Here is a 25,753-nt window from a genome sequence, read left to right as displayed (position 1 = left end):
AGTAACCTCATCTCTTCAGGATAACACCTGAGAGCACAGTATTAAGTCTAGGTTGCACTCATTCTCAACTCTGTATTGACTGTTTTCTTCCTCCCATATGTATGTAAGGTCCGCAAAGCTCTGCGTAGTACGGAGGCGTATGAAAATTTTCTTCGTTGCCTGGTTATTTTTAATCAGGAGGTGATTTCCCGGGCTGAGCTTGTGCAGCTAGTTTCTCCGTTCTTGGGGTAAGTGGAGGATGGGCAAATCCATTTCTTTATATGGTCAGTGCTTGGAGGTGGGTGACGTTAGGGGATCTAGTCTGTTTTTGTTCGGGAGCTAGGAAGGAAATGCTGACTTGTGTGGCCATGTAAAGAAAGAAAACTTACAGCTGGTTCTGTGGCCCAGCACTCCACAGCTTCAATAGTTTGACTGGGCATCTGATTTCCTGAGCTACCGGCAGCACAAAGTGTACACACCAGAGATGGAATGTTAATGTTGACTAGTTTATCTGTGTGCCCTGCTGTTTGCTTAATTCTTTTCACAAAATAACTGGTAGAGAGTTGCCCTTACAGCAGTGAGCTAATACCAGTTCACCTCTGAGATCCAAATGTGTCACCTCTGAGGTTCCTGTCTCCTCCAGCCCTCCCTGAACACTTCTTATTATGAATGTAGGTGGCAAATTGCCACATGCTACTAGCAGGCCTATGAGATAAAAGGAACACCAATCGTACTTTGAGATCCTTTATAAGTACTTTATAAATTCAAAGTGCATTAGATTTTAGATTCTTCTCTTTGGCTGTCCTTCATTGAAGCAAAAGAACAGCCATTTTTTCTTGCACATTGTCACCTGATTTGATGACCGCCATTTTCCCTTTCTGGTGAAGTGCCTGAAAGAGGCAGTTTTGTGGCTTCCTAGAGACTGCAAAGAATGAAAAGGCAGCTAAGAGGAGTGCAGAAGTGGTGCTGATCCTTTTACCCTTCTTCAGAAGATCAAACAATGGTGCCCTAGCAGCCTCTTGCTTTGTGATTGTGAACTATTCCCCCCCCCCCATAAATATAGTATTTTTGTCTTTATGATACAGAACATACCAACTCGAAAAAGGAATAATTGCTAACTTCCAAAAGTTAGTAGAGTCACATGGAGCAGATCAGTTTTTGCCCCAAAGCAAATTAATGTCCAGAACAATACACCATGAAGTGCAAAACTGTAAACCAAGAGGGTACAAACCCTTCTTTGGGAGTTGATAGTGAACAAAACAATTCCACCATAAGTTATGGCAGAGACTGTATGTAAGTTTTATGTACCTTAGTTATTCTTACATCAGTTTGGGGCTGTAAGGTTAGTATTCCATGCTGCTCTAGACCGAATTAGCACACAAGGCAGAGAAGGAGGCAAAGCGAAGATGATGATAAATTAAATCAAGACCAGAGCCTCGTTTTTCTGGCTGCTGTACAAACACAATATGAAAGACTGCTGCAAACAACTTACAATCTTTGTTTCGCTTCATTGAAACTTGGCAAACTTTGGGTCATTAAGAAAGAGCCTGATGTTAGCTAGAAAAAGTAAAATATTAGACCTAAATCAATAAAAATAACTTTTTAAAATGACTCTTCCTCTCATGTATCTTGTGTGTTCTGAGCTAGAGCAAGAACTATCTATATCTGGAAAGGTACAGTAAAGCTCACTTTATTATTTTAGAGCTGGGGACATTAGTCCCTCTGTCATGTAATGACAAAAATGCAATAAATGAAATGATTAATTAGCATTAGTAATAAGGCTAGAAGCTTCTTTTATTGCTGAAGCTTTGTAGGCGATCACAGAAATGTAGGACTGGAAGGGACCTTGATAGGTCGTCTAGTTCAGTCCCCTGTGCTGAGGCAGAACTAAGTATTATCTAGATCATGCCTGGCAGATGATTGTCCAGTCTGTTCTCAAAAACCTCTGAGGGTGGAGATTCCACAACTTCACTAGGTAATTTGTTCCAGTGCTTAACTATCCTTACAATTCTAATGTCTAACCTAAATCTCCCTTGCTGCAATTTAAGGCCACTACTTCTTGATCTGTCCTCAGTGGTTGAGGAGAATAATTTATCACCCTCCTCTCTTACTAAACAAACCCATCTTTTTCTCCCCCCCCCCCCCCGCTCCCCTCATAGGTCATGTTTTCTAAACCTTTAATCATTTTTGTTGCTCTCCTTTGGACTTTCTCCAGTTTGTCCACGTCTTTCCAGAAGTGTGGCGCCCAGAACTGGACACACTACTCCAGTTGAAGCCTTAACAGTGCTGAGGAGAGTGGAAGAATTATTTGTGTGTTGCTTACAACACTCCTGCTAATACATCCCAAGAATGATGTTCGCTTTTTTGCAACAATGTTACATTGTTGACTCATATTTAGTTTGTGATCCACTATAACCCCCCAGCCTTTTCTGTAGTAGTCCTTCTTAGGCAGCCCTTTCCCATTTTATATTTGTGCAATTGATTATTTCTTCCAAAGTGTAGTACTTTGCATTTGTCTTTATTGAATTTCATCCTGTTTATTTCTGACCACTTCTCAAGTTTGTCAGGATCATTTTGAAGTCTAATCCTGTCCTCAAAAAAGCTCGCAACCCCTCCCAGTTGGTATATTCCACAAACTTTATAAGTGCACTCTCTCTGCCATTGTCCAAATCATTTATGAAGATATTAAGTAGAACCGGACCCAGAACAGATCCCTGTGGGACCCCTCTCGATATCTCTTGCAGCTTGATTGTGAACCATTGATAACTACTCCCTGAGTATGCTTTTCCAACCAGTTGTGCACCCACCTTTTACTAGGTTCATCTAGGCTATATTTCCCTAGTGTGTTTATGAGGAGGTCATGTGAGACCGTATCAAAAGCTTTACTAAAGTCAAGATATATCACATCTTCTGCTTCCCCCCCTTCCACAAGGCTTGTTAGCCTGTCAAAGAAGGATATTAAGTTTGTCTGACATGATTTGTTCTTGACAAATCCATGTTGACTGTTACTTATTGCCTTCTTTTCTTCTAGGTACTTACAAATTGGTTTTGATTTGCTCCATTATCTTTCTGGGTACAGACATTAAGATGACTGGTCTGTAATTCCTTGTATCGTCCTTATTCCATTTTTTACAGATAGTTACTCTATTTGCCCTTTTTGAGCCCTCTGTGATCTCACCTGTTCTCCATGAGTTCTCAAAAATAATCACTAATGGCTCAGAGATCTCTTCAGCCAGTTCCTTAAGTATTCTAGGATGTATTTCATCAGGCCCTAGTCACTTGAAGACCTCTAACGTGTCTACGTAATTCTAAACTTTTCTTTTCCTATTTTAGCCTCAGATCCTAGCCCATTTATACTGATGTTCATTGTGTTAATTGTCCAAGCACTGCTAACTTTTTTTGTGACAACTAAAATGAAAAAGGCATTTAACACTTCAGCCATTGCTGTGTTTCCTGTGAGTGTGTTTCCCTCCTCATTAAGTTAATGGGCCTGTCCTTGGTCTTCCTTTTGCTTCTAATGCATTTGTAAAATGTTTTCTTGTTACTCTTCATGTCCCTAGCCAGTTTAATCTTGTTTTGTGCCTTGGCCTTTCTAATTTTGTCCCTGTGTACTTGTGGTGTTGTGGGGTTTTTTTATATTCTTCCTTTGTAATTTGACTTAGTTTTCACTTTCTGCATGCTTTGTTTTGAGTTTCAGTATGTTGAAGATCTCCTGGTTAAGCCAGGGTGGTCTCTTCATACATCCATCCTTTCCTATGCACTGGGATAGTTTGCTCTTGTACCCTTATAAGGTCTCTTTAAAAAACTGCCAATTTTCCTGAAGTCCCTGAGACTTGCTTCCCACAGGATCTTACCTACCAATTCTGTGAGTTTTCTAAAGTCTGCCTTTTTGAAGTCCATTGTCATAAACTCTTATTTCATTATCACTTTCACCCAAGCTGCATTCCACCTTCAAATTCTCAGCCAGTTCCTCTCTTTGTTAGACTCAAATCTAGAATAGCCTCTGCTCTAGTCACTTTCTTCACCGTCTATAATAAAAAGTTGTCTCCAGTGCATTCCAAGAACTTGTTGGATAATCTGTGCCCTACTGTATTATTTTCTCAACAAATGGTTGGGTAGTTGAAGTCCCCCATCACTACCAAGTCCTGTTGTTTGGGATAATTTTATTAGTTTAAAAAAAAAAAAAGCATATCCACCTATTCTTCCTGGTTTGGTGGTCTATCGTGGGCACCTACGATAACTTCACCCTTGTTTTTCTTACCTCTTTTATCCTTACCCAGAGACTTTCAGCAGGTTTGCCTCCCATATCTATCTCATCCTCAGTGCAAGTGCATATGTCTTTGATATACAAGGCAACCCCTTCTCTGGTTTTTCCCCTGCTTGTCCTTTCTGAACAAGCTTATCTTTCTATACCAATAGTCCAGTCATGTGAATTATCCCACCAAGTTTCTGTGATGCCAGTTATGTCGTAACTGTGATTATTCACTAGTATTTCTAGTTCTTCCTGTATTGGTTTTAGTTTCTAATAAGATCTTCAGAGAGTAAGATTATTTTTTCACAAGCAGAATCCACTTCAGTTACCAATATCTATGTGCTTACTTATCAGCTGGTATTTTCTAAATCTTCCACCTAATTGTGCAACACCAGCTGAGGCTTTGGTGGTGTGAGGTTCACTCTTCAAGGATGGAATTTTTCTTCAGTGGAGTCCTAGAATCAGTATTCAACTTCTTTACCCCTTTCCAATCAGGAAAGTAATGATCTGTTTTTAAGGCTGAGTCCCTGAATGGCAGATAGGTTAGAAACCAGCCAACTGGCTTTTATATCTAACCTAAATGGTCAGAGATTCAGTTTGAAAATGTTGTCTGAGTGCTCCTGGCAAGTCTTGCCTACTCTGGGAGAAGCTGCAGACCCAGTTCCTCATATGAACCCAGCTTTTGAGATGAGTGAGGATGAGGCAGAACAAAAGTGTTTGATCTCAGACATCATGGCAACAGCCTCCCAGATGTGAAGGCATTTGCCACCAAAAAAAATAGCCTTCAAGATGAATAGAAGCAGGAGCAATCCAAAGAAAAACAGAATGACTTTCTGCACTGGCATCCACTTACCAGGCCTCCTCAAAGTGCAGTTGAGTGGCCAAGAGTCTTCTGTCCCCAGATGTGACTTCCAAGGGCCGTCTTGGACCGTCTCTCTCAAGTGGCAGCTCTGACCCAGTATCTTAGAGCACTGGTATTTGATTTCTAAGTCACTACAGTTTTCAAGGCTTTCTTGTATGTTTCTTTTCCCTTAGGAAATTCCCAGAACTGTTCACTTGGTTTAAAAACTTTCTGGGTTACAAAGAGTCTGTTCACATGGAGACATTTCCAAAAGAACGGGCTACAGAGGGGATTGCCATGGAGATAGACTATGCCTCTTGTAAGAGACTGGGCTCCAGCTACCGAGCCTTGCCCAAGAGTTACCAGCAGCCCAAGTGCACAGGGCGGACTCCGCTATGTAAAGAGGTAAGGCACTCTAGCCAAAGGAATTGCATGCTGGGGGAAGCCCATTTCCAGTCTGCTAGGACTTGAATGGTAGCTGGTAGAAAAGGGCAATAAGGGGAGTTGACTGCATAACTCTAGTATGCTGAAAAGTTGCAAAGTCAAGCACTCAGAAGTTAGGAAATGCTAAAGCTGGCCAGTATAACCTTAATTCGCCCACATGTGCAAATGTATTATGATATAGTCTTCAGTTTCATCATCACATACTATTTTTTCCACAGAACCCCTGCCTCATTCAGTAGTAGTGCTGCTACCAGCTGTGTGAGAGAGTGTGAGAGTGAAAACAGATTCCTCACAAAATTGTGTTTTCTGAGAATTCCATAAAGTTTTCCTTCGTTTCAGTTGTGGTGTGTATGTACACCAGAAAAACTTTATGGGATTCTCAGAATACATAATTTAAAAGAATCTGTCCAGTTTATAGAGACTTCACAGATCAACAACCAGAGTTTCCTTTTCTCCTGGCAGGAGGTGCAGAGTCAGGGGATGTGCACAGTCCTTGCTATGCTCTGTAACGACCTTTTTTTGATCAATGCAGGAATGGTGCTGGCTAGTACTGTTTACCTATCAGCTGAGGAAGGCTAGTGGTTCTGATACGGGTGGGGTAGGGACTTTTACAGGAGGTTATCTAAGTTCCTAGTGGTTTATAGGAGGGATTAAGAGGATTCCCTGGAGAAGAGGGGAACCCCAGAGCACAGCTAAATGTCTTGCCTAGATGGCGGTGAAGATCTTTGCCACCACAAATGTTGCCACAAGATTCCATTTGAGGGGATAGGCAGGGCTTTGCTCATGATGCCATGGAGAAGGAAAGGCAGGATGTAGCTGACCAGTTACCCGCAAATGGAAGTGCTTTTTTGTTGTAGGTGATAAGCATTTAATTGGACTGATGGTAGGCTAGCATAAAATAACATGGTGAAAACCAGCTGCATCATTTGAAAACCTTACTGTAACATGTCTTTAAAGGATGACCTATGTGGTATCCTAACAAACTCTGTCTTGCAGGAGATTAGTGATTCAGCCTCACACACTTCAGGGTCTATGAAAACGGGCCAAAGTTTTCAAACTTGCTTGGCTGAGATTGGTCTCCCAATCTGTATTTTGGCACCTTGCCTCTTTTTTCAGAGGTTCTGAGAAATCCCAGTTCCCACTGCAGTTGGTGGAAGATCAGTTGCTCAGGACCTTTGAGAATGAGGCCAAGGTGCCAGAGTATGGATTTAAGCACCTGACTAGGTTTATATCTATGTTTGAATATAAAGTCCCTACAAAAAGCCATGGGCACCTTAACAATTTATTATACTTACAATAATCCAGTGAGACCACCCAGCATCATTAAACAATCATATTAACAGAACAAATTTAACTCAGCCAGCCAATAAATCCAAAGCAACAGAAATACTACTTTTACCCTTCTTTTTGACTTCCCTAGGAGAAAAACCCCTAGCTTTCCCCACAGACAATGTCAAATCATTGGCTTTTGCAGTATGCTCAAAAGGTCGAGTTTTGGCTATAAGGGGTCCTGTGGTATGTACAGGAGAGAATGTTCACCAAGGAAAAGAGACCATGGATGTAGGGAATCTGAGATTCCTTGTCAGAGGAACATGTGATGATATAAATTTGGATGTCTGCTTCTCTGATGGCTCAGAGAAAAGATCCCTCAGTCTTCTGCTTTTCTCCTGCACCTAAGGTTTTGAATGATACTTGGGTATCCTTCCCTTCCTGGTCTGAGGATTCCACCTTTGTTAGCTCCAAGAAGACACAATACGAAGAACACATCTACAGATGTGAGGATGAGCGTTTTGAGGTAGAAGTTCTTCCAAAATCATTTCTTGGGAAGTCTGGGATTCTATGAACTGCCTAGCTGTATGGTATAATACTGCTTAAATACTGATGCCCAGAATCATTTTTTCTGGGTGACCCATGTCTCACATGGTTATAGGATCATAGAATCATAAAAATGTAGGACTGGAAATAACCTCGAGTCTAGCCCCCTCCACTGAGTTGGACCAGGTAAATCTAAACAATCCCTGACAGAAGTTTGTCCAACCTGTTCTTAAAAACCTTTAATGACAGAGAGTTCACAGTCTTCCTTGGAAGCCTATTCCAGTGCTTAACTACCCTTATAGTTAGAAAGTTTCCTAATATCTAACCTAAATCTCCCTTGCTGCAGATTAAGCCCATTACTACTTGTCCTGCCTTTGGTGGACATGGTTATGCTTCTAATTAAGGACTATTCAGCCTTTGTGAATACAAGGAGCAAAATTCAAGTAACTGCTTCTGATCACCAACCCCTTCCCTTCCAGCCCATTGACTTTATCCTGGTCAGTAGCTTTGGCAGAACTTTCTTCCTCTTCAGTTTAGGTCATTCCAAATAAAACTGTTCAATGACAGGTGCATAATTAATGCTTCCTTTTATTAGCCACCTAGTACATAGGGGCTGAAATAAATCCCTGTGTTAAGTCTGAAAAATGACATTTACAGAGTGTTTAAATGATTGACACTCCAAGTGGAAATCAGCTCAGCAATTATTTGCCTATGCTAAGATTATGACTTCCTTTTGTAGTAATGCTGTCAATTGTGTACCTCCCACACATGGAAAATCTTATTTCCTAAAGGAAGCATTTTGGTAACCTGTAACTTCTTGTGGAAAGATGCAATACTGTATAGGAAGCAGATGAAATGTAGGTAGATTAGAACAACCAAATGTGGAAATATTAAACCATTTCTCAAGTGCCTCCTGTTTTACATGTAAAGCATTACAAAAGTATTAAGTTCTTGTTTTGCTTCACTTAAATGTTAGGGTAAGTCTACACTTAAAACACGGCAGCTGTTCTGATGCAACGCATAAGTGAAGAAGCTCCCATGCCAATGGGAGAGCTTCTCCCATCAGCTTAGTTAATCCATCTCCCTGAGACATGATAGCTGTGTCAATGGGAGACGCTCTCCTGTTGACATGACCCTGTCTACACAAGGGACTAGGTTGATGTAATTACATTGCTCAGTGTGGATTTTTCAGACCCCTGAGCAACATAGTTACACGAATATAGGTCTATAGTGTAGACCCGACCTTTATTTCCAGCAAGTAATATTGTACTATGGCTAACGCATCTTCCCTTTCAGCTGGATGTTGTCTTGGAGACCAACCTGGCAACAATCAGAGTCTTAGAGGCAATCCAAAAGAAACTCTCCCGCTTGTCTGCTGAGGAGCAAGCCAAATTCCGGCTGGACAACACTCTGGGTGGCACATCGGAGGTGATCCACCGCAAGGCGCTGCAGAGGATATATGCTGACAAAGCAGCCGACATCATAGATGGGCTGAGGAAAAACCCATCTGTTGCAGTTCCTATTGTGCTGAAAAGGTACTTCCCAGGTTTTGGCATTATTACTTGCGTTTGGGTAAAACTCATCGTACACTAGGCACTATCCAAACACACACAGAGGCTCCGGTTCAGGAAAGCATACAGTCTGAGAAATGCAGATTCTTTTTATGTTATAATAAGTTGTTGCGTTTCATATTACCCAGCTACTATTGTGTCCATTAAAGCCAAAACATCACTACCCAAGATATGGCAGTCTTGAGTTCAGAAATCAAGATGGGGTGGGGTTCTGTGTCGTCAGTTTTGAACACAACTGAGTTTGATCCCATTATAAATCCCATCTGTGAAAGTGAACAAGGCTTTGAAGTGCAGAGTGTGTACTGGATTCAGGTTCCGACTCAAAGAATACTACGTTCTACTGCCAGCCTCCTGACCAGAAAAAGGAAGTGAGTGCACAACATTGAGCGGCGCCAGAGACCGCTGTCTTGAATAATAGTTATAACTGGCAATTTCAACTCCCCACATATAAAATGTCAACCTCTGAATAAGGTGAGGAGAAGGAGTTTTTCAATATTTTAAATTATTACTTCTTGTAATTGCTAGTCTGTAGCTACACAAGAGGAGAGGTTATTGACTTAGACCTGAATAACACTTGGATATTGAATCAAGAAATAACCATGGTCAAACCATCAAGGGGTAGCAACCACAATATATAACAGTCCAGCATCCTTGGTAGAAGGGATTATACTAAAAATTGTGATATGAGATTTAGGAAAGTGGAAGCTAAGTCAAAAGTTGGACAGTTTTACGATCTTTAAAGCATAGGTTCCTGATCTGTAGACTACAGGTCGTCAATGTGGTCTTGAATAGAAGGAGAGGTGGTCGACAGAATCTTCTTATACATCCTCAATCTCTGCTATGAATTGAAGCAAATATCCCATTACTGTATGTTGAAAAAACTAACAAATCCCCCAGCTAGCTGGAATTCTGTGTTGTAGTCACCCTATCTCGAGAAGGACAGCTCATTAATAAAGGGCTCAGAAATGAGCGGGTGGAGGGAAAGATGAGACATGGGAAGACTGTGAGAAGTGATTGATGGTAATGAAACTATTTAGGTTTGAGAGATGGTGGAATCAGAGGGGGTTTTCCAGAGGTATACAAAATATGGTTGCTGCTGCTTTACCTTTTCATATACAAACAAGGGGCTATTCAGTGAAAATGAAAGGCAGGAAATGTAAAACTGATGAAAGGACGTATTCTCGAGTACCATCTGTGTGGGACTTTTTCCTCTTGTGTCTTAGACCCTTAGTGCAGGACTTTCTGAACTTCCCTAGCTCTTCCTTTTTTTACCCTTGAGGGCAGCAGTGATAGAGTAGAGTAAGAGCCAACCCCTCTAGTGGTCACCACGTGTCACTCCTGAGTTTAAGTGCTGTCTTCCACCCAGTTCCTTGTTGAGCAGGGTCAGTAAGCTGGACAGGTGAGCTGTAAAGAGAAAGTGGAAATTGCATATTCAAAGAATGTGTGGAATGTGCCCCTACTAAACTGGCTGAAGGGGATATTCCATAAATGAATGGAAACTAACCTTTGTGTTCTTTATAGTTCTCTGTCCTCCTGGCTGGTTCTGGATTTACATAGCAAGAGGCTACAACAGCGTTTTGATGGAACTGTGTCATCATACATTTCCGCTTTCCAGATACATCTCTAACGATGTAGAACAAAGGATAATTAGAAATAAAAGTAATTCCCTTTAGCATTGTAGTTGTGGATTGTCAGATCTTTATTATGGTGGCTCCCTAATGCCCCAGTCAGAATTGGTGCCCCTTTGTACAAATGCAGAAAGAGAACTCCTGTCCGGAAGGACTTGCTTTTCTGTTGCATCATGTTGAGGACCCCTGCAGTCTCCAGCAGGTTCTCTACTGAGGCAGAACATAATGTGAGAACTAGACATACAGAAAGAAGAGATGAAAGGAGAGGGGTAAGACTGTGAGGAAGTGGTCTTAGACACCAGGGTATGGACATGATATAAAAACTAGATTAGAGGAGGGATACAGTTTTGAGAAGGGACTTGCCAAGTAAGAGGTACTTCTGGGATCTGTGTGCTTCTAGACTCCTGGAATGTTCAGCAGTTATACCTCTGCAAAGTTCCCATGTCTCATAAAAAGTATCTAGGCTGCCTAGATGTAAATTGTGATTTCTTAATCCCCTGTGAAGAGAGAGCTGGCTTTTCCATTATGTCAAGATGTGAGAGGTGGAAGGATGTGTGTTTCCCAACTTGTGTATGTTTTTCCTTTAAATGTGATCAAGTTGGTTACAGTGCACTCTTTTTGTGAAGTGACAGAATTGACTTCTTTCTTCTAGGCTAGGTATAGGATGGCTGAGAGGTTCAGAGTTTTGTATATGCCTGTGTTGCATGGGGTGAAAAGAATATCTAGTTACAGGACCATAACAAATATCAGAGAAGTTTGAGAGCTCAGAAATTTCTGGCAAGTGGTTAAATCCATGTATTAAATAAATTATGGGATGTCACAGATACCAGGGACTCTTTGGGCCAGCTGTTTACAACAGCTGAGATTTTTGTTGTTTGTAACTCCTCACAAAGCAGAATTCTGGGAAATTGAGTGAAACCAGAACCAGTCCTGGGACTCAGTAGGAGCTATACAGGAGGAAAAAAAAGTTTGGTTTATGTTCTGTTGAATGCCCTCATCAGCCCAGTTAGTGGGGTCTACTCTTGCATTTGTGGCCTATTTAACCTTCTGTAAAATAACATAGTTGCAAAACCAGTCTAAAGATTCATGGCCATTTCTGGAGAATTTTGCTATGTACGTTGTACCTCATTTGAACTCCTGCTGAAAGTTTCTTTTGTTTCAGTGGACGATGGGCACTGAGCAGAAGCCTTACTGCCTCCAGCTTGTCTGGTCTAGGTTTTTATCCTATACCCATCAATGTGGTATCTTAGCAGCTCTTAGCTCCTGTTTTGTTTTTTGTTGCTTTTTTAAGGCTAAAGATGAAAGAGGAAGAGTGGCGAGAAGCCCAGAGAGGATTCAACAAGGTCTGGAGGGAGCAGAATGAGAAATATTACCTGAAATCCCTGGATCACCAGGGCATCAACTTCAAACAGAATGACACCAAGGTCCTGAGGTCAAAGAGCCTCCTCAATGAGATTGAGAGCATTTATGATGAGGTAAGGTGGTCACTGATAGTGTTGTTTTATCAGTTATCTGGGCTCTGAGCATGTGCTCTCACCTCCTCCTTACCCTGGCCCCTCCTTGTTTGCTGGGGTATATTAATAATGCAGCATTTGTATCAATGTAGGCCAGTCACGGCCACCAGTTTCAGGGGGAAGGAGAGAATGCACGCTGCTTGCCTGGTCATGGTAGTTAGTGGTGGCTGCTGCTACAGAGTGACTGAGTTAGCACTTGAGGGAACTTACCTTTTTGGCAACAGAGATCCTGCTATGGTAAGAGCCACAGGTTCAGGAAGGGAAGAGATATGACAGAAGGAGATTTGGAGTGTGTGCGTGTGTGCATGTATGTAATATGTGTAGGCCGTTGACACCAGAACTTGTGGTGTTATGATGGATAGTGTGAACTCTGGTCCTGCCCCCATAGGGCTTGGGGTTGTAATGAGAGAGGAAATCCAGTTCACTGCCAGTGCTTTGTACAAGGGTCTTGAAGACGTGGTAAGTTGCATATGTGAGACTCACCCTTGCTCTGTCTATTTGCTCTTCCTCCCTCAGAGGCAAGAGCAGGCATCAGAAGATAATGCTGGAGTACCCATAGGCCCACACCTGTCACTAGCCTATGAGGACAAGCAAATCCTGGAGGATGCTGCTTCTCTTATCATCCACCACGTGAAACGGCAGACAGGAATTCAGAAAGAGGACAAGTACAAAATCAAGCAGATCATGTACCACTTCATTCCGGACCTGCTGTTTGCTCAGCGGGGCGAGCTCTCAGATGTGGAGGAGGAAGAAGAGGAGGAAATGGATGTGGATGAAGCCACTGGGACTGCGAAAAAGCACAATGGAGTTGGGGGCAGCCCCCCGAAAGCCAAGCTGCTGTTCAGCAACACAACGGCCCAGAAACTACGGGGCGTGGACGAAGTGTACAACCTCTTCTATGTCAACAACAACTGGTACATCTTCATGCGGCTTCACCAGATCCTGTGCTTGCGGCTGTTGAGGATTTGCACCCAGGCCGAGCGGCAAATCGAAGAGGAGAACCGGGAAAGGGAGTGGGAGCGGGAAGTGCTAGGCATAAAACGAGACAAGAGTGACAGCCCAGCAATTCAGCTGCGACTGAAAGAGCCCAGTGAGTGTTCTCTTAGTGGGGGGGGGGCAGTTGTGATAGGTGCTTTAATTTGCAGTGTGTGGATCTGGTACTTGATCTGTTTCCTGGTGTCTTGAGGAATCTGTGTTCCTCCCCCCTCACCTGCCTTTAGGTATTGTCTCAGTACCTGCATTTTGGTAGTTTCCAAAATGTGAAATATAAGGATGCTGGTGGGCACTAAATATAGCACAGCATGTTATCAAGGAGGAGATCTCTAGACCTGACCCTGGGACTGGAAGCATCGTAGTTCATGGGGCTGTGGGTAAGAGGCGTGGTATTTTGTATTGCTTTAACACTCCTTGCCAGCTGAATTTCTTAATTTTGAATTGCGCTGTTTTTCTACCTCATGGATTTACAAGTTGGATAAAAATCTCCTCTGGCCTCAAGCTTGTTATAAAATATCTCAATGGAGGAGTCAGCCCCTGGCAATTGACAAAGCAGTCAGTTTTGGCTCTGGTATTAACAAGTGTGTGTCCTTTTAAACTGGTGTTCAAATGATTTACCGACTAAAGAAAGCAGAGATGGGCAAACCTAAGTAAGTATAGGCAGTCATATGTAGACCAGTAAAAAGCCTCTTTGAGCTTCCATTTGCTGTTGTAATGTTAGTGTAATCAGAGTGGTCTCAGGAAATATATGTATTTAGAATTCTCCAAGGATGGTTTCCTTAGTGGTGATAATGCTACAGTACTAAACTGCCTATGACTGTCTATTTCCTGCCAGCTAAAACCAGAGTAAAGTACCTAATTTGGATTAAAGCAAGGGAGGAGGTGTGGACAGTCTTTGTTGGCCTTGAGGGATGCAGAGCCTATAACAATTAAAAACAAACAGAAAACAATTGTTCCTTAACCAGTATTTTCAAAAACTTTATTTTCATCTTCCTTTGATACCTATACCACAGTGATGAGTGTTAGTTCAAAACTGGGTGTACCCTGAATTGCTTTTTTCGTTTTCCTCCCATTTTTGCTGTGTTTCTGTTACAGCACACAAAACCTTTTAGAAGCTACATTGGCACATTCAGCTTGGAAAGGCAGTAACTGTCCATGTAGCTTGCTGGATAAGGTATTGGAGAAACAGACGACCTGGGTTCTAGTCCGAGATCTTCTACTTAGTTACTATGTGACCTCGGGCAAGTTGCTTCCCCCAACCCCCTTGGTTTCTGTTTTACATTCTTCAAGGCAGGGACTCGTTGGTTATGTGTCTGAATGGTGCCAAGCACAGAGGGGTCCCAGATATAGTTTGTGACCTCTGGGTGCAACTGAAATACAAGTTGTTAATAATGTGTAATGTGTATATTTCATAAGAGCCTTAGTACGTGTCTGCATTCATGTCTTTTTGGTGAGGTCTCCGCCTTAATAGTATGCATAATGTTTTAGTAGCAAGAACCTCCTTTAGTTCTGAGAATTTTACCTCTGCCTTCCTCCATGAGGTCTCTGACGGGTTACAAACCTGGCATTAATTTGAAAAGCTCTAATTTAAAGTCTTACAATGTTGTCCTTCATTTTATAGACCATTCTGGTAATTCATCAGTTTGTCTGAGACCTTCAACATGTGGCCCTTTTGCTCCCAGAACTCATAGCAGGCCTGTAGGAACTGCCTTTGAGGGGTGTTACAATGTAGTTCATGCTGCACCTTTTCTTTCTCTAGTGGATATTGATGTGGAGGATTACTACCCAGCTTTCCTGGACATGGTGCGGAACCTGCTAGATGGCAACATGGATTCATCCCAGTATGAGGACTCCCTGCGTGAGATGTTCACCATTCATGCCTACATCGCCTTTACCATGGACAAGCTGATCCAGAGCATTGTTAGACAGGTGACTTATAGCATACTGCCAGGGGAAGGGAAGGGTGGTGTCCAGGTGATAAAAAGGAAGTAGCTGATGCTTTCCCACAAAAGAGCACTCCCCAAGGTTTAAAGGAAGCTTGGTAGTATTGAAATGTATTTGTGTGATGTATTTCAGAGTGGAGGAGAGAACAGCAGGGGTTTCCTCCTGTGTCTCTAACATATTTCTGGAGATGGGGCAGGATAAGTGTTAGTGTATTTAAGTGATGAGGTTCAACAAGGTGTGTACGGATATTTAGGTTACCCAGCTACCTTGTGGTACTTTGTCTCCCCTCTTCAGCTTCTTCAAAGGTACGTGTATCTGGCATAACAACAGTTCCCCAAGTAATGTTGCTTTAACAAAGAAGTTGCTAGATTAAGTGTGCTTAACAATATTTAAAATGCCAGTTTTTGAAGATTTGTAAACCTTCTATAGAAAGCAAAAAGATTGACTATTCAAATAGATAGAGTTTTGTTTAAAATACACGTCTGTCTTGAGGGCAGGAATAACATGAGCCCAGAGGACTTTTTTCAGACTGTAGTATGTGCCTGAAATCATAAGAACATAAGAGCGGCCATACTGGGTCAGACCAAAGGTCCATCTATCCCAGTATCCTGTCTTCTGACAGTGGCCAATGCCAGGTGCTTCAGAGGGAATGAACACAACCAGGTAATCATCAATTGATCCAATAATCAGGGGGATTATAGTAAAGCTCCTCATTCAGAAAGATAGTGCTGCTACCACTGTGTTGTAATAAGTGGTCCACCTAATGTGTGACTGTAATACACTCCTCAGGTAGGTTCAAGCCTCATTCTTAAGGCAAGTTTCAGAGTGGTAACCCTGTTAGTCTGTATCAGTAAAAAAGAGGAGTCCTTGTGGCACCTTAGAGACTAACAAATTTATTTGGGCATAAACTTTCGTGGGCTATAACCCACTTCATCAGATGCATGGAGTAGAAAATACAGTAAGCAGGTATAAATATACAACACATGCAAAGGTAGGAGTTGCCTTACCAAGTGCAGACTGTCCTCAGCTATTCAAAAGGTGCCTCGTATCAGATGGGACCACATTTGAAGTGTTCTCTTGCTATAAGAAAACCTGAAGCATTTGTAAACACAAGAACCAAAACTGTAAGGACTCTTGGTAAAGGTTCTGTATTTCTTTTGAATAACAATTTCCTTCTGGATTGCGCACACACTGGCTGGCTCTTGAACCTGGTATATTTGTTGATTTCAGCTGCTAGTTGTCACTTTAACTCTGTAAGCCCAAGTGTGAGCCCTCACATGCTGGCTACCTTGATGATCCCATTTCTTTGGAGAATTGTTAAGCACAAATTAGAGTATAAAGGTAGGGCTAAAAATAAGTTCTTAATTTCAGTTTTGACAGGAAATTGGCAGCCAACCGGCTCTTTATTTAAATTTGGGGAAATAATTAAGGATTAGAGTTTGATTTAATTATTTTTAATTTCCCCTCCACAAACAACCAACCAATCAACCTTTGAATTTGGTGTCGATTTCATGGCAAGAGAACTGCCTAACAAGCCCTTCCCACGTACCTCGATGGTCTAAATCTTTGCCAGCTGTCATACATTTCCTTCATAATGCTTACTTAAAGGTTATTTATCTGTAGTTACTTTGTATGTGTAACTGTACTTTGCCAGCATCATTATTTATTTTAAAGGACATGATGTTTTCCAATGGATGTAGTTGTAATTCACAATAGAAGAGGCTACTATGTTCGTAACCTAAATAATTGTTTTTTTAGTTTTAATACTTAGATGGCTAGAATTTTTTTTGCTGCGGTTTGACCAGACAAAGGTTTGAAGCAGGAATTTTTAAGGGTATGTTAATTTCTAATCTGCATTGATGGACATATTCTTTAGCTGATTATGAGACTTGCATAGTGGAGAAGAACTGGAAATCTGACCAATTCTGCCACAGCGTATATGTATGCAGGGGAGATAAAATGGTTTCCCTCTTATCAATTATAGTTTTCGACATAAGTGTTTGCATAAAACTAACAAATCCCCCAGCTAGCTGGAATTCTGTGTTGTGATCACCGTATCTCGAGAAGGACATCTCTGTAATAAAGGGCTCAGAAACTCTGAGTATAGAAGTGCAGGCAGATGGTGAAGGCTCAGCCTTGCTTGTTTTGATTAATGTCAAACTCTGCTTGATGCCACATGGAGAAGTTTATTTTGGAGATTTTCTTAGCGTTCTGTTTTGTCTACTGCCTGACTGCAGAAGGCAGGTTGTCCATTCTGCACACTAGTGCAAAGCCCTCCGACTGTCTTGGGTTGGGGAAAGGGAGCTACTGCAGTATACAGTGCACCAAGTCCAGAGGCATTTAAAACCCTCTTCACTAACTCCTCTTCTCCGTGTCCTTCCTGCTCCCAGCTTCAGCACATAGTGAGCGATGAGATCTGTGTGCAGGTGACAGACCTTTACCTGTCAGAGAATAACAATGGAGCTACCGGAGGCCTACTGTCTTCACAATCATCTCGGACCCTTGTGGAGGCCACGTACCAGCGCAAAGCCGAGCAGCTCATGTCGGACGAGAACTGTTTCAAGGTAAAAACCATACTGCTGACGCTTGGAGGAGTACTCTGGATGAGCTTGCTGAGAGAGGAGGGGAAGTATGAAGGCTCGCTGAGAAAGGAGAATGGGCTCAGCTTTTCATTTTACGTAACTATCCAAATATCCCAAGGACCTCTGGACACCTGTGTGCTCCACAGCTCTCATAGAGCTTGACAGGTAGATCTGATTGTGCATTCTAGCCTGGAGCTGCTGGGTACCTGCTCTGTGACTGTCAGTTTTAATATAGCCCTTGGCGGGGCTTGCATAAACCCAGACAGGAACTGTAGAATGTACAGAAAAAACAGATAAATATTTCTATAAAGAGTTCCTCGGAAATGGGGCATTTGCAAGGAAGATGGAAAAATTCATATCCTGAAGTAAAGCTAGGATTTCCCTGTATTTTTCAGTATCCCAAAACCAGAGTAATACTGTATTGATTGATTGCTGTCACTAGGTTTTTAATCTCTCTCTCCCTCCTCTGGTGTGGGTCACTGGAGCTGTCCACCTTTTTTCCATCTCATCCATTGTAGACTGTAATGGTCTCTTACTAATATTTGCTACCTATGCGTTAAATAAACTTGACTCACAGTTAAAATCAAATCCATACTTCTCGTCACTGTGAAATCAGAAGTGGCCGGGCCCATCTTTAACTAGTGAAATTCATTGATAATGGCTTTGATATTTATAGGGTGTCTCTGTGTTTCCACGGTATGCATCCGATGAAGTGAGCTGTAGCTCACGAAAGCTCATGCTCAAATAAATTGGTTAGTCTCTAAGGTGCCCCAAGTACTCCTTTTCTTTTTGTGAATACAGACTAACACGGCTGTTACTCTGAAACCTGTGTTCCCACTGAGAGTCTCAAAATAAACAGGGAAGCAAAGAACTGAAACTGCACAAATTGATCAGAAAACAGCATGCTGCTAAAAGGGGTCCAGCTTCTTGCTTTGCCTTTAGAAACATCCCAATTTTGAGTAAACTTTGTGGGTAACAGAGATTTTGTCTGATTGTTAATAAAATACTAACTGTTCACTACAGCAGTTCATGCTTTTCTCTTCCAACTCTCTTTAAGCATATCATGGTTCTCTGTCCAGGAATTCTCTTCTGCCGATATACGTAGAATAATTTCTTTAACCTTATTCCTTCTACCCTCTGTTAGATTAGCTCCTTAGTGATTTAGAACTTCCCACTCATTGTCAAAACTCCTTCCGTGTTCTTTTCCCTGGTGGAAAGGGATTCATTTTTCTGAATAATTTGTTACGAAGTCCCCTTCCACATTCTGTTTTGTAGCTGATGTTCATTCAGAGCAGAGGCCAGGTCCAATTAACCATCGAGCTGCTGGACACCGAAGAGGAGAACTCAGATGACCCTGTAGAGGCAGAGGTAAGAGCAGATTGTCCTCGGAGTTCAGCTGCAGCTATTAAGCTTGTAAAGTTTAAACAGGGGTATACTGGTTAAAGATGGCAGAGCTGTCAGTGTTTCAGATGCTATAGTTTATGACCTGCTTCTAGTTCTACAGGACACATTCATTATGTGACACAGTGCACTCAGTGAATTGGGTTGAACAGTCCTCGTTGGCATCTCTTTCATTAACAATTTAAAAAACCAGACAGTACAGGTGCATGTCCGTCCATGGGGGGAGAGTGAGTGGGACCTGTGTGAAATATATGGAGTCTCCAAAGATTGCTTTTCTTTCATCCACTTCCAACCTAACCCCTTCAGAGTTGGGTTTGAGTTGTTTGATTTGGCAGATGTTGGTTAACTCCTTGTGTTCTGTGCCCAATTTCAGCGTTGGTCAGACTACGTAGAGCGGTATGTCAACTCTGATTCTACTTCTCCTGAACTTCGGGAACACCTGGCCCAAAAGCCGGTCTTCCTACCAAGGTGAGTGAACAAGCTGTGGCTGTGAAAAGTGACACACAAGACCACAAGTACCCATGTCAGCAGGGGGAGAAAATCTTACTAGATCACAGTGTTGGCTATTGCAGTCTCTTGTTTGTTTTTAGTACTCTGCCACTTTAGAAGACATTAACCTGGGAGTAGCATATAAAGACACTGTGCTGCTGTTTATTCCAAGAGCCCACCCTGGGCTCCTGCTCTCCAGTGACTGAGAGAGGGCATAGTCCACAGGCAGCAGGGAGGTCAGAGGTTTGGGGAGTCACCAGCCCCCCCCCCCCTTTTTTTTTTTTTTTTGGCAATCCTGCCTTGGCTTACAATAGCCCTCTAGCTGAGTGCAGCAGGTGCTGAGTCAGTGCTTTTCATTAGCAGGGAGTTGGTTGCAAAATAGCTTTGAAAGGCCCTCACTCTCTGTAAACAGCTGAGATCAGTGGGTTGGCTTTTTGGTAGGCACATGAGCCTAAACGACTTTAATTTGTGACCATTCCGCTCTGAGCAATACTTTGGGTTCTGAAGGGCTGGCCTGGAGCCACCAGATATGTCCAGCCTAGTGGACAGAGGATGAGCACTAATCCCAGCAGGGATTCTCTGGTTTACAGGAACTTGAGGCGGATCCGTAAGTGTCAGCGTGGTCGGGAGCAGCAGGAGAAGGAAGGGAAGGAGGGAAACAGTAAGAAGTCCATGGAGAATGTGGAGAGCTTGGACAAGCTGGAGTGTAAATTCAAACTGAACTCCTATAAGATGGTGTACGTGATCAAATCGGAAGATTACATGTACAGGAGGACCGCTCTGCTGCGAGCTCAGCAGGTAGGAGTTGAGTGAAAGGAATGGGATGAGCAGCTGGTGTTTCCCTGAACCTCTTGCTCCCAAAGGGCATCTGGGGAGAGTCAGATAAAGTTTCCGGGGTGGGGTTGTTCTCCTATAACGTTTAGTCATCTTTATATTGCTTTGAGGACTGGACACAACATGGTTTAGTCCACTGGACGCTGTAAACTTCCTCTGAATGTTCCTGAGATGTAACCCTTCCTTTCCTACCCCTCCATTTCCCAAACTCTCCTGTTTAGAGTAGGCAGCTGTTAGCATCCTTTTACTCATAGGTTTCTTGCCTAGGGGGACCTCACATTGGTTGCTATCCCCCTTGTTAGGGTGGGCCTAAAAAGGGGGATAGCAAAGAACTAAAATGCTGAAAAACTGACATAGCCCTCCAAGCTCATCTCATCAAGGAGCTGTGCCTTGTCCCTGCAGTCACTGAGAGTGGGAGTCTAGGGTTGCTCCCAGGCAGCGGAGCACTGCAAATGAATATACCAGCTGCTTGAAAGTGCTGGGTTTGTGACAAGGATAGCTGCAGTGATGTCATAATACAGAAAGGTCCAGGATGGATAAAAATTGGAAGGCTGGTTTGTTTGTTTGTTTGGTTTTTTTTTAATTAAATATAATCCTTTTAAAAAATGTTTGTTACTTACAAGTTTTTCTTCTTAAAAATGAGCCCGTTTAAAATGAAATCAGAATTTAATACAATATATGTTGAGGCCTAAACTTAGAAGATTATAATAAGACATTTAAATAACAAATAAATATGCTGAATCCAGAACCCACTATTTAAAAAAAAAATAAAAATAAAGCCTTTGAATTAAAGGCTTCTTTTCTAATATAAAGAAAGAGCCAGGGAAAGCATCTAACTTTTGAGGTCAAGCTTCAAAAATATAGCACAGTTAGTGAGCCTAGGTAATTTAGGAGATTGTCTTCTTTTCAAGAGACATAGGTGAGACTAGAAATTTAAGCCCCCGTTACTTTCAGTTAGGCATATTTGAAAATTTTCCCAAACCAACCTGAAATAATCAGTTTAATTCACTGACTACAGTTAATCCCTCTGTTTAATAAATTTAATTGTCAACGTGAAACATCTTTTGATAAGAAAAGTTTGTGCCTAAAACATTTAAGGTTGTCTTGTCTAATACAAATACATTTTATATACTGGTTTATTTGTTTGTTTACATTCCAGTTACCATTCTAATGCAGATTGACACATAACATGAGCAAAAAGTTAATTATCTAGTAAATAAGTAATATATGATTCACCATTTTCTAACATACTAAAAGTGTTCAGTTAATAAGAATATGAAAATGTTAAGCTATATAAATTGCTTAAATTTAGAGTTATGGTGTACACTTCTAGGTAGCAAACAGATGTACCAAATCTACTGTAAAGCGTCTGTTTAGTTGTAAGTCAAGGTGTTTTAATGGTTATATCAACCAGAGTGCATCCTTTTTTAGAAAATAGCTGAAATACAAATGGAAAAGTGGATTTAAATCCGTCCGCCTTGGAAACGTCACAATGCGTATTTTCCTAGGACTTGGACGTTCTGGTTCTAGCAGAATAGCACAGCTATGGGAATATGTATAGTAGCTACTGGGACTGACCACAGTAATTAAGTCAGTGTTAAACTTCAACTAACCCTTTATTAAATTACTCATAACTTTACTCAGATTCCTTTTTGGCTTGAAATTTCTTAGGCTCTGTTTCAGTCTAAAAATAACTTTATTTTAGTGGGGGTGCCGTGTGCATGCGCTGTGAGAAGTTGGGAACAAATATATCTGTCTCAGCACCCCCCTCTTCTCTTCCAGCTGGAATTCTTGCACACACGTGAAAATGTTTCTGTATTGTTTTTTATAAACACCTGCCTTGAAGACTGAACGCAGTCTTGCATCACCTGACACTGCCATTAATGGGGGAAATGATATGAGAAGCTTAGCGTTATTGCAGCGTTAGGGTTATAATCAAGCAGTCAAGTCAGGAACTTCTGGACGTTACTTCTTTTGAGGATTTAATTCTGCTCTGGTGCACATGTATTTTTTGTGTGTCTCTGTTTTGATCATGAACACAGTGTTGAATCCATTCCATAAAATATACAGGATATACACTGTGGCAGAGTTAACATTATAGTTCAGAGTTCAACAAACATTTGATGACTTTTGAATTTTATGACTTCTGAGCACTTGATTTCACAGACTTAATTTTCATTGACACTAGGCTTTTGAGGATTTCCAGCTGGGCAATAAGAGTGTCTGCGTCTGCTTGTTCATACACTGCCTCCAATTTACTGACACTTTCCTTTGATTCGTCAGCGAGGGCCAGTGTTTATATTGCCTGTTCCCCAGTAGAGCTAAATCTGTCGGCCTAGGGAAGTGGGTGTGTTTTCTCTTTTTAAGTGTTTCGTCATCTTGAATGTTGGGGGCTGTAGCCTTTTATTTTATTTTATTTTTTTTGTTTCTCCCGTTTCTGTAGTCCCATGAAAGAGTGAGCAAGCGGCTGCACCAGCGGTTCCAAGCCTGGGTGGACAAATGGACCAAGGAGCATGTGACCCGTGAAATGGCAGCTGAGACAAACAAGTGGCTAATGGGAGAAGGGTTGGAGGGTTTGGTGCCCTGTACCACCACCTGTGATACAGAGACCCTGCACTTTGTGAGCATTAACAAGTACCGTGTCAAATACGGCACAATATTCAAGACACCGTAAAGTCCCTGAGTGAGGGAAGATCACGTGGGGTGTGTGTGTGTGTGCGTATCAAGGAAACGAGGAAGATGCCTTTCTCCCCTCACTGTGTATCTCCGTAACATGGCCAGTTGACTAGTGTGCAGCTGGTACAGCCTGTGACCAGCGGGATTCGGTTTAGGAATACGGATCTCTACGAACCTAAGCTGGAACAGTTGCCAACAGGCCTCTGACTTCAGCGTGCACTGTGGAGGGAAGGACCCTTTTCAGAACTGAGTGATCCTAGAGAAATGCAGCTAGCTCATACGCACCAGCAGGTTTGAGACTAACTCCTCGATGGCCTGAGCTACAAGGGACGAGAACTGGATGTTGCATACATCCTCACCGGAGTGAAGCATTTCAAGTTACATGCTCAGATATGTCGTGAAACCCAGAGGTGCCTATCACAACTGGATTCTCCTCTGTTAGGCTGCTGTAGGTTTGCCAGGATCTTCACATGGGGTCACCCAGCTCTGCAGTCCGGGTGTCGAGAACACCATCTCCTGGATCTGACCCTCGACTTCCCTCCTTCACCCTGCTGGACTCCTGTTTCAACCAGTTCAGATTGGTCTGTCCTTTCTAGTGCCAGTGGGACTGTTTTGTACCTGCTTGTTTACTAGTCTCTCCTAGTGCCATGCACCAGCTTTTCACACACATACGCACACACAGCAGAAACAACACAATTTTAACATGTTCCCCTTCCTTTTTTGTAAATAAATGTACATATTGTCAATTTTTTTTTGTTTTTTTATTAAAGGAAGTATGCTTGATGTGCTAGCATAACTGTACCAGCTTCTTGTGTACCATAGTACCAGGTGGCTTGAGAGTTAGTACCTACAAACAGACCTATGGAGACATTTATTACACTTTTTACCAAAGGGAGTTATCATTGTAGTGCTTTGTGTGGAAACTTTTCTCTCCTTTCTTTTGTAAATAAAAGTACATCTTGGTTCTTATTGAGGAAGACACTCGCTCACCCACGGCCCTGTTCCTGCTCTGAAAGGCACCATGCAGCATGCAGTTTGCAGTGGGGAGAGGGGACATTTGACCATTTTATTATTGGCTTCACAATCTGAGGGGAGAAGGCAGAGGCAATGTGTGTGTTTTGTGGTGAACATGATCATGTTCTAAGCAGCCTGTTATGATATATAAATATATATTGTATAATTTTTAACTTTTAAATTTTTTTTTTTGGTGGGTAATTTTTATCCACCTGGTCTTCCAGCTCAGAGAACCTTCGCTTTTGGGAAGTGTTGCTGAGCTACCTAGCTGGGGTTGATTGTGCTTATGTATTTTCCCTCTCAGTATTGGAGAAAACATCCTAAGTACCAAACCAGTATTTGATTAGAGCTGCTTTGTGTCTCTGTGTATGTGTGTGTGTGTCGGTCGGTGTGTGAGAGAGAAAGGCAAGGCTGGTAGGCTGTGTGACGCATTTCACGAGTGAAATCCACAAATGGGATATATATTTTTTTAAGCATAGAAGTTTAGTGCTGGCAGATATTTAAGCATTGGAAGATTTTGGTTTTCGGACAAGTTGGCCTGGACTTCGTAAGCCACGACAGACCCAACTGCACTGTCTCTCCTCCTCAAAGGAGGCATCTTTTCCTTGCACAAAACAATGCTGCCAGTTGTGCCCGAACAGCTTCCTTCGTCCCAGCTGGAGAGCTGTGAATGCAGCTTTGCTGCTTTTCAAAGTCCCCTTCTTAAATCTGTCCCAGGGATTTCAAGACAGCTGGTTGTCCCCTCAGAACTGAGTTCTTACCTTCCCCGGCAGAGAGATGGAGAAGCTGGGGAGAGAGGGTCAGGGGGAGGGCAATTGCTCCAGCCTTTGTGCAGCCGGGGAGAGCAGAGTGGTGAAAGTGCATGGCCTATAAGGGTCACTAGTCATTGGCAGCCAATGTACAGAGAGTAGTTCCAGCCATGGTGAAGAATGGGAGCCTCCTATGGAGAAAGGAAAAGAGAGTAAAGAGCCCACTGGGGAGTTTTCAGAGTTTGCCAGCAATAAGTTACCTGTCCCGTTTCTCCTCCTTTTGCTGTGTTCAGACAGGAAGGGGGTTTTATTGTGTCCTCTTCCATTTCAAAGGTTTTACACACACTCCCCTGCGCCTCACCCCACCCTCAGGTGTTTCTTTTCAATGTATGTTAAAGCTGATCTGAAAGTGGAAGTCTGGATGATTTAGACTTTACCAGCTTGGAAGTAACAGCTGCTGCTGCTTTGTGGGTGTTTTTGTCCAAGAGTCTGTGCCTGCATGTTATTTGAGCGGAATGGGGTTAACATGGCGGGATTCCTGCTGTTCAAGGTACCCAGGAAAAAAACCCAATAAAACACAAGGAGATCTTCTCCTGCAGCAGGGTTTTCACCTACAGCTTTCATCCCTCCTGATGTCTGACTTCTGAGCTCCAAGCTCTGATCCCAGCCTGTACAATAGCAAAGATTTCTTTTTACTTTAAATTGCTTTTTGTATTCTGTAATGTGATCCTTGGCCACCTATCCATGTGATGATTTCTATACAAATGTTGTAAACTTGACTGTAGTGCAGTATTTCCATTAAAATATCAGGGCTAATCATTGTGTACAGATTTTTCTTCCTTCTTGATCATACACAATGAAATCTTGACACACACTCTCTTGAGGGAAGGGAGGGAGATGCATCTGTTGGAATCGCTCCTGTTAATAAAAACAGAATTAGAGGTGGTGAGAGAAGATAGTACGCCTGAAAGTTTGATCTCTGTTTAGCACACTCACAAATGACCAATGTTTGATTTACCCTTAAATT

The 25,753-nt window shown here is 42.3% G+C and overlaps 1 protein-coding gene across 13 annotated transcripts in view; it reads left to right on the top strand.

The window, feature by feature from the left end:
• Positions 1 to 25,542, top strand: part of SIN3A (SIN3 transcription regulator family member A) — a 60,600-nt gene extending 35,058 nt beyond the window's left edge. For 9 of the 13 annotated variants that reach the window (XM_073303443.1, XM_073303440.1, XM_073303438.1 and 6 more), the window contains 12 exons: positions 109 to 227; positions 5,267 to 5,477; positions 7,195 to 7,311; positions 8,628 to 8,866; positions 11,822 to 12,005; positions 12,561 to 13,134; positions 14,797 to 14,966; positions 17,372 to 17,545; positions 18,839 to 18,931; positions 19,338 to 19,432; positions 20,026 to 20,251; positions 22,731 to 25,542. In XM_073303443.1, coding sequence (XP_073159544.1) covers positions 109 to 227; positions 5,267 to 5,477; positions 7,195 to 7,311; positions 8,628 to 8,866; positions 11,822 to 12,005; positions 12,561 to 13,134; positions 14,797 to 14,966; positions 17,372 to 17,545; positions 18,839 to 18,931; positions 19,338 to 19,432; positions 20,026 to 20,251; positions 22,731 to 22,961 — 2,433 coding nt within the window. In that variant the 3' untranslated portion in view covers positions 22,962 to 25,542. The remainder of the gene's footprint in view (positions 1 to 108; positions 228 to 5,266; positions 5,478 to 7,194; positions 7,312 to 8,627; positions 8,867 to 11,821; positions 12,006 to 12,560; positions 13,135 to 14,796; positions 14,967 to 17,371; positions 17,546 to 18,838; positions 18,932 to 19,337; positions 19,433 to 20,025; positions 20,252 to 22,730) is intronic. The other 4 variants (XM_073303444.1, XM_073303446.1, XM_073303447.1 and 1 more) reach the window with 3 other exon arrangements.
• Positions 25,543 to 25,753: the final 211 nt, after the last annotated feature.

This window comes from Lepidochelys kempii, chromosome 10 (assembly GCF_965140265.1).
Source record: "Lepidochelys kempii isolate rLepKem1 chromosome 10, rLepKem1.hap2, whole genome shotgun sequence".
In the NCBI taxonomy this organism is placed as follows: Eukaryota; Metazoa; Chordata; order Testudines; family Cheloniidae; genus Lepidochelys; species Lepidochelys kempii.
This window is presented reverse-complemented; position numbering and strand designations above follow the sequence as displayed.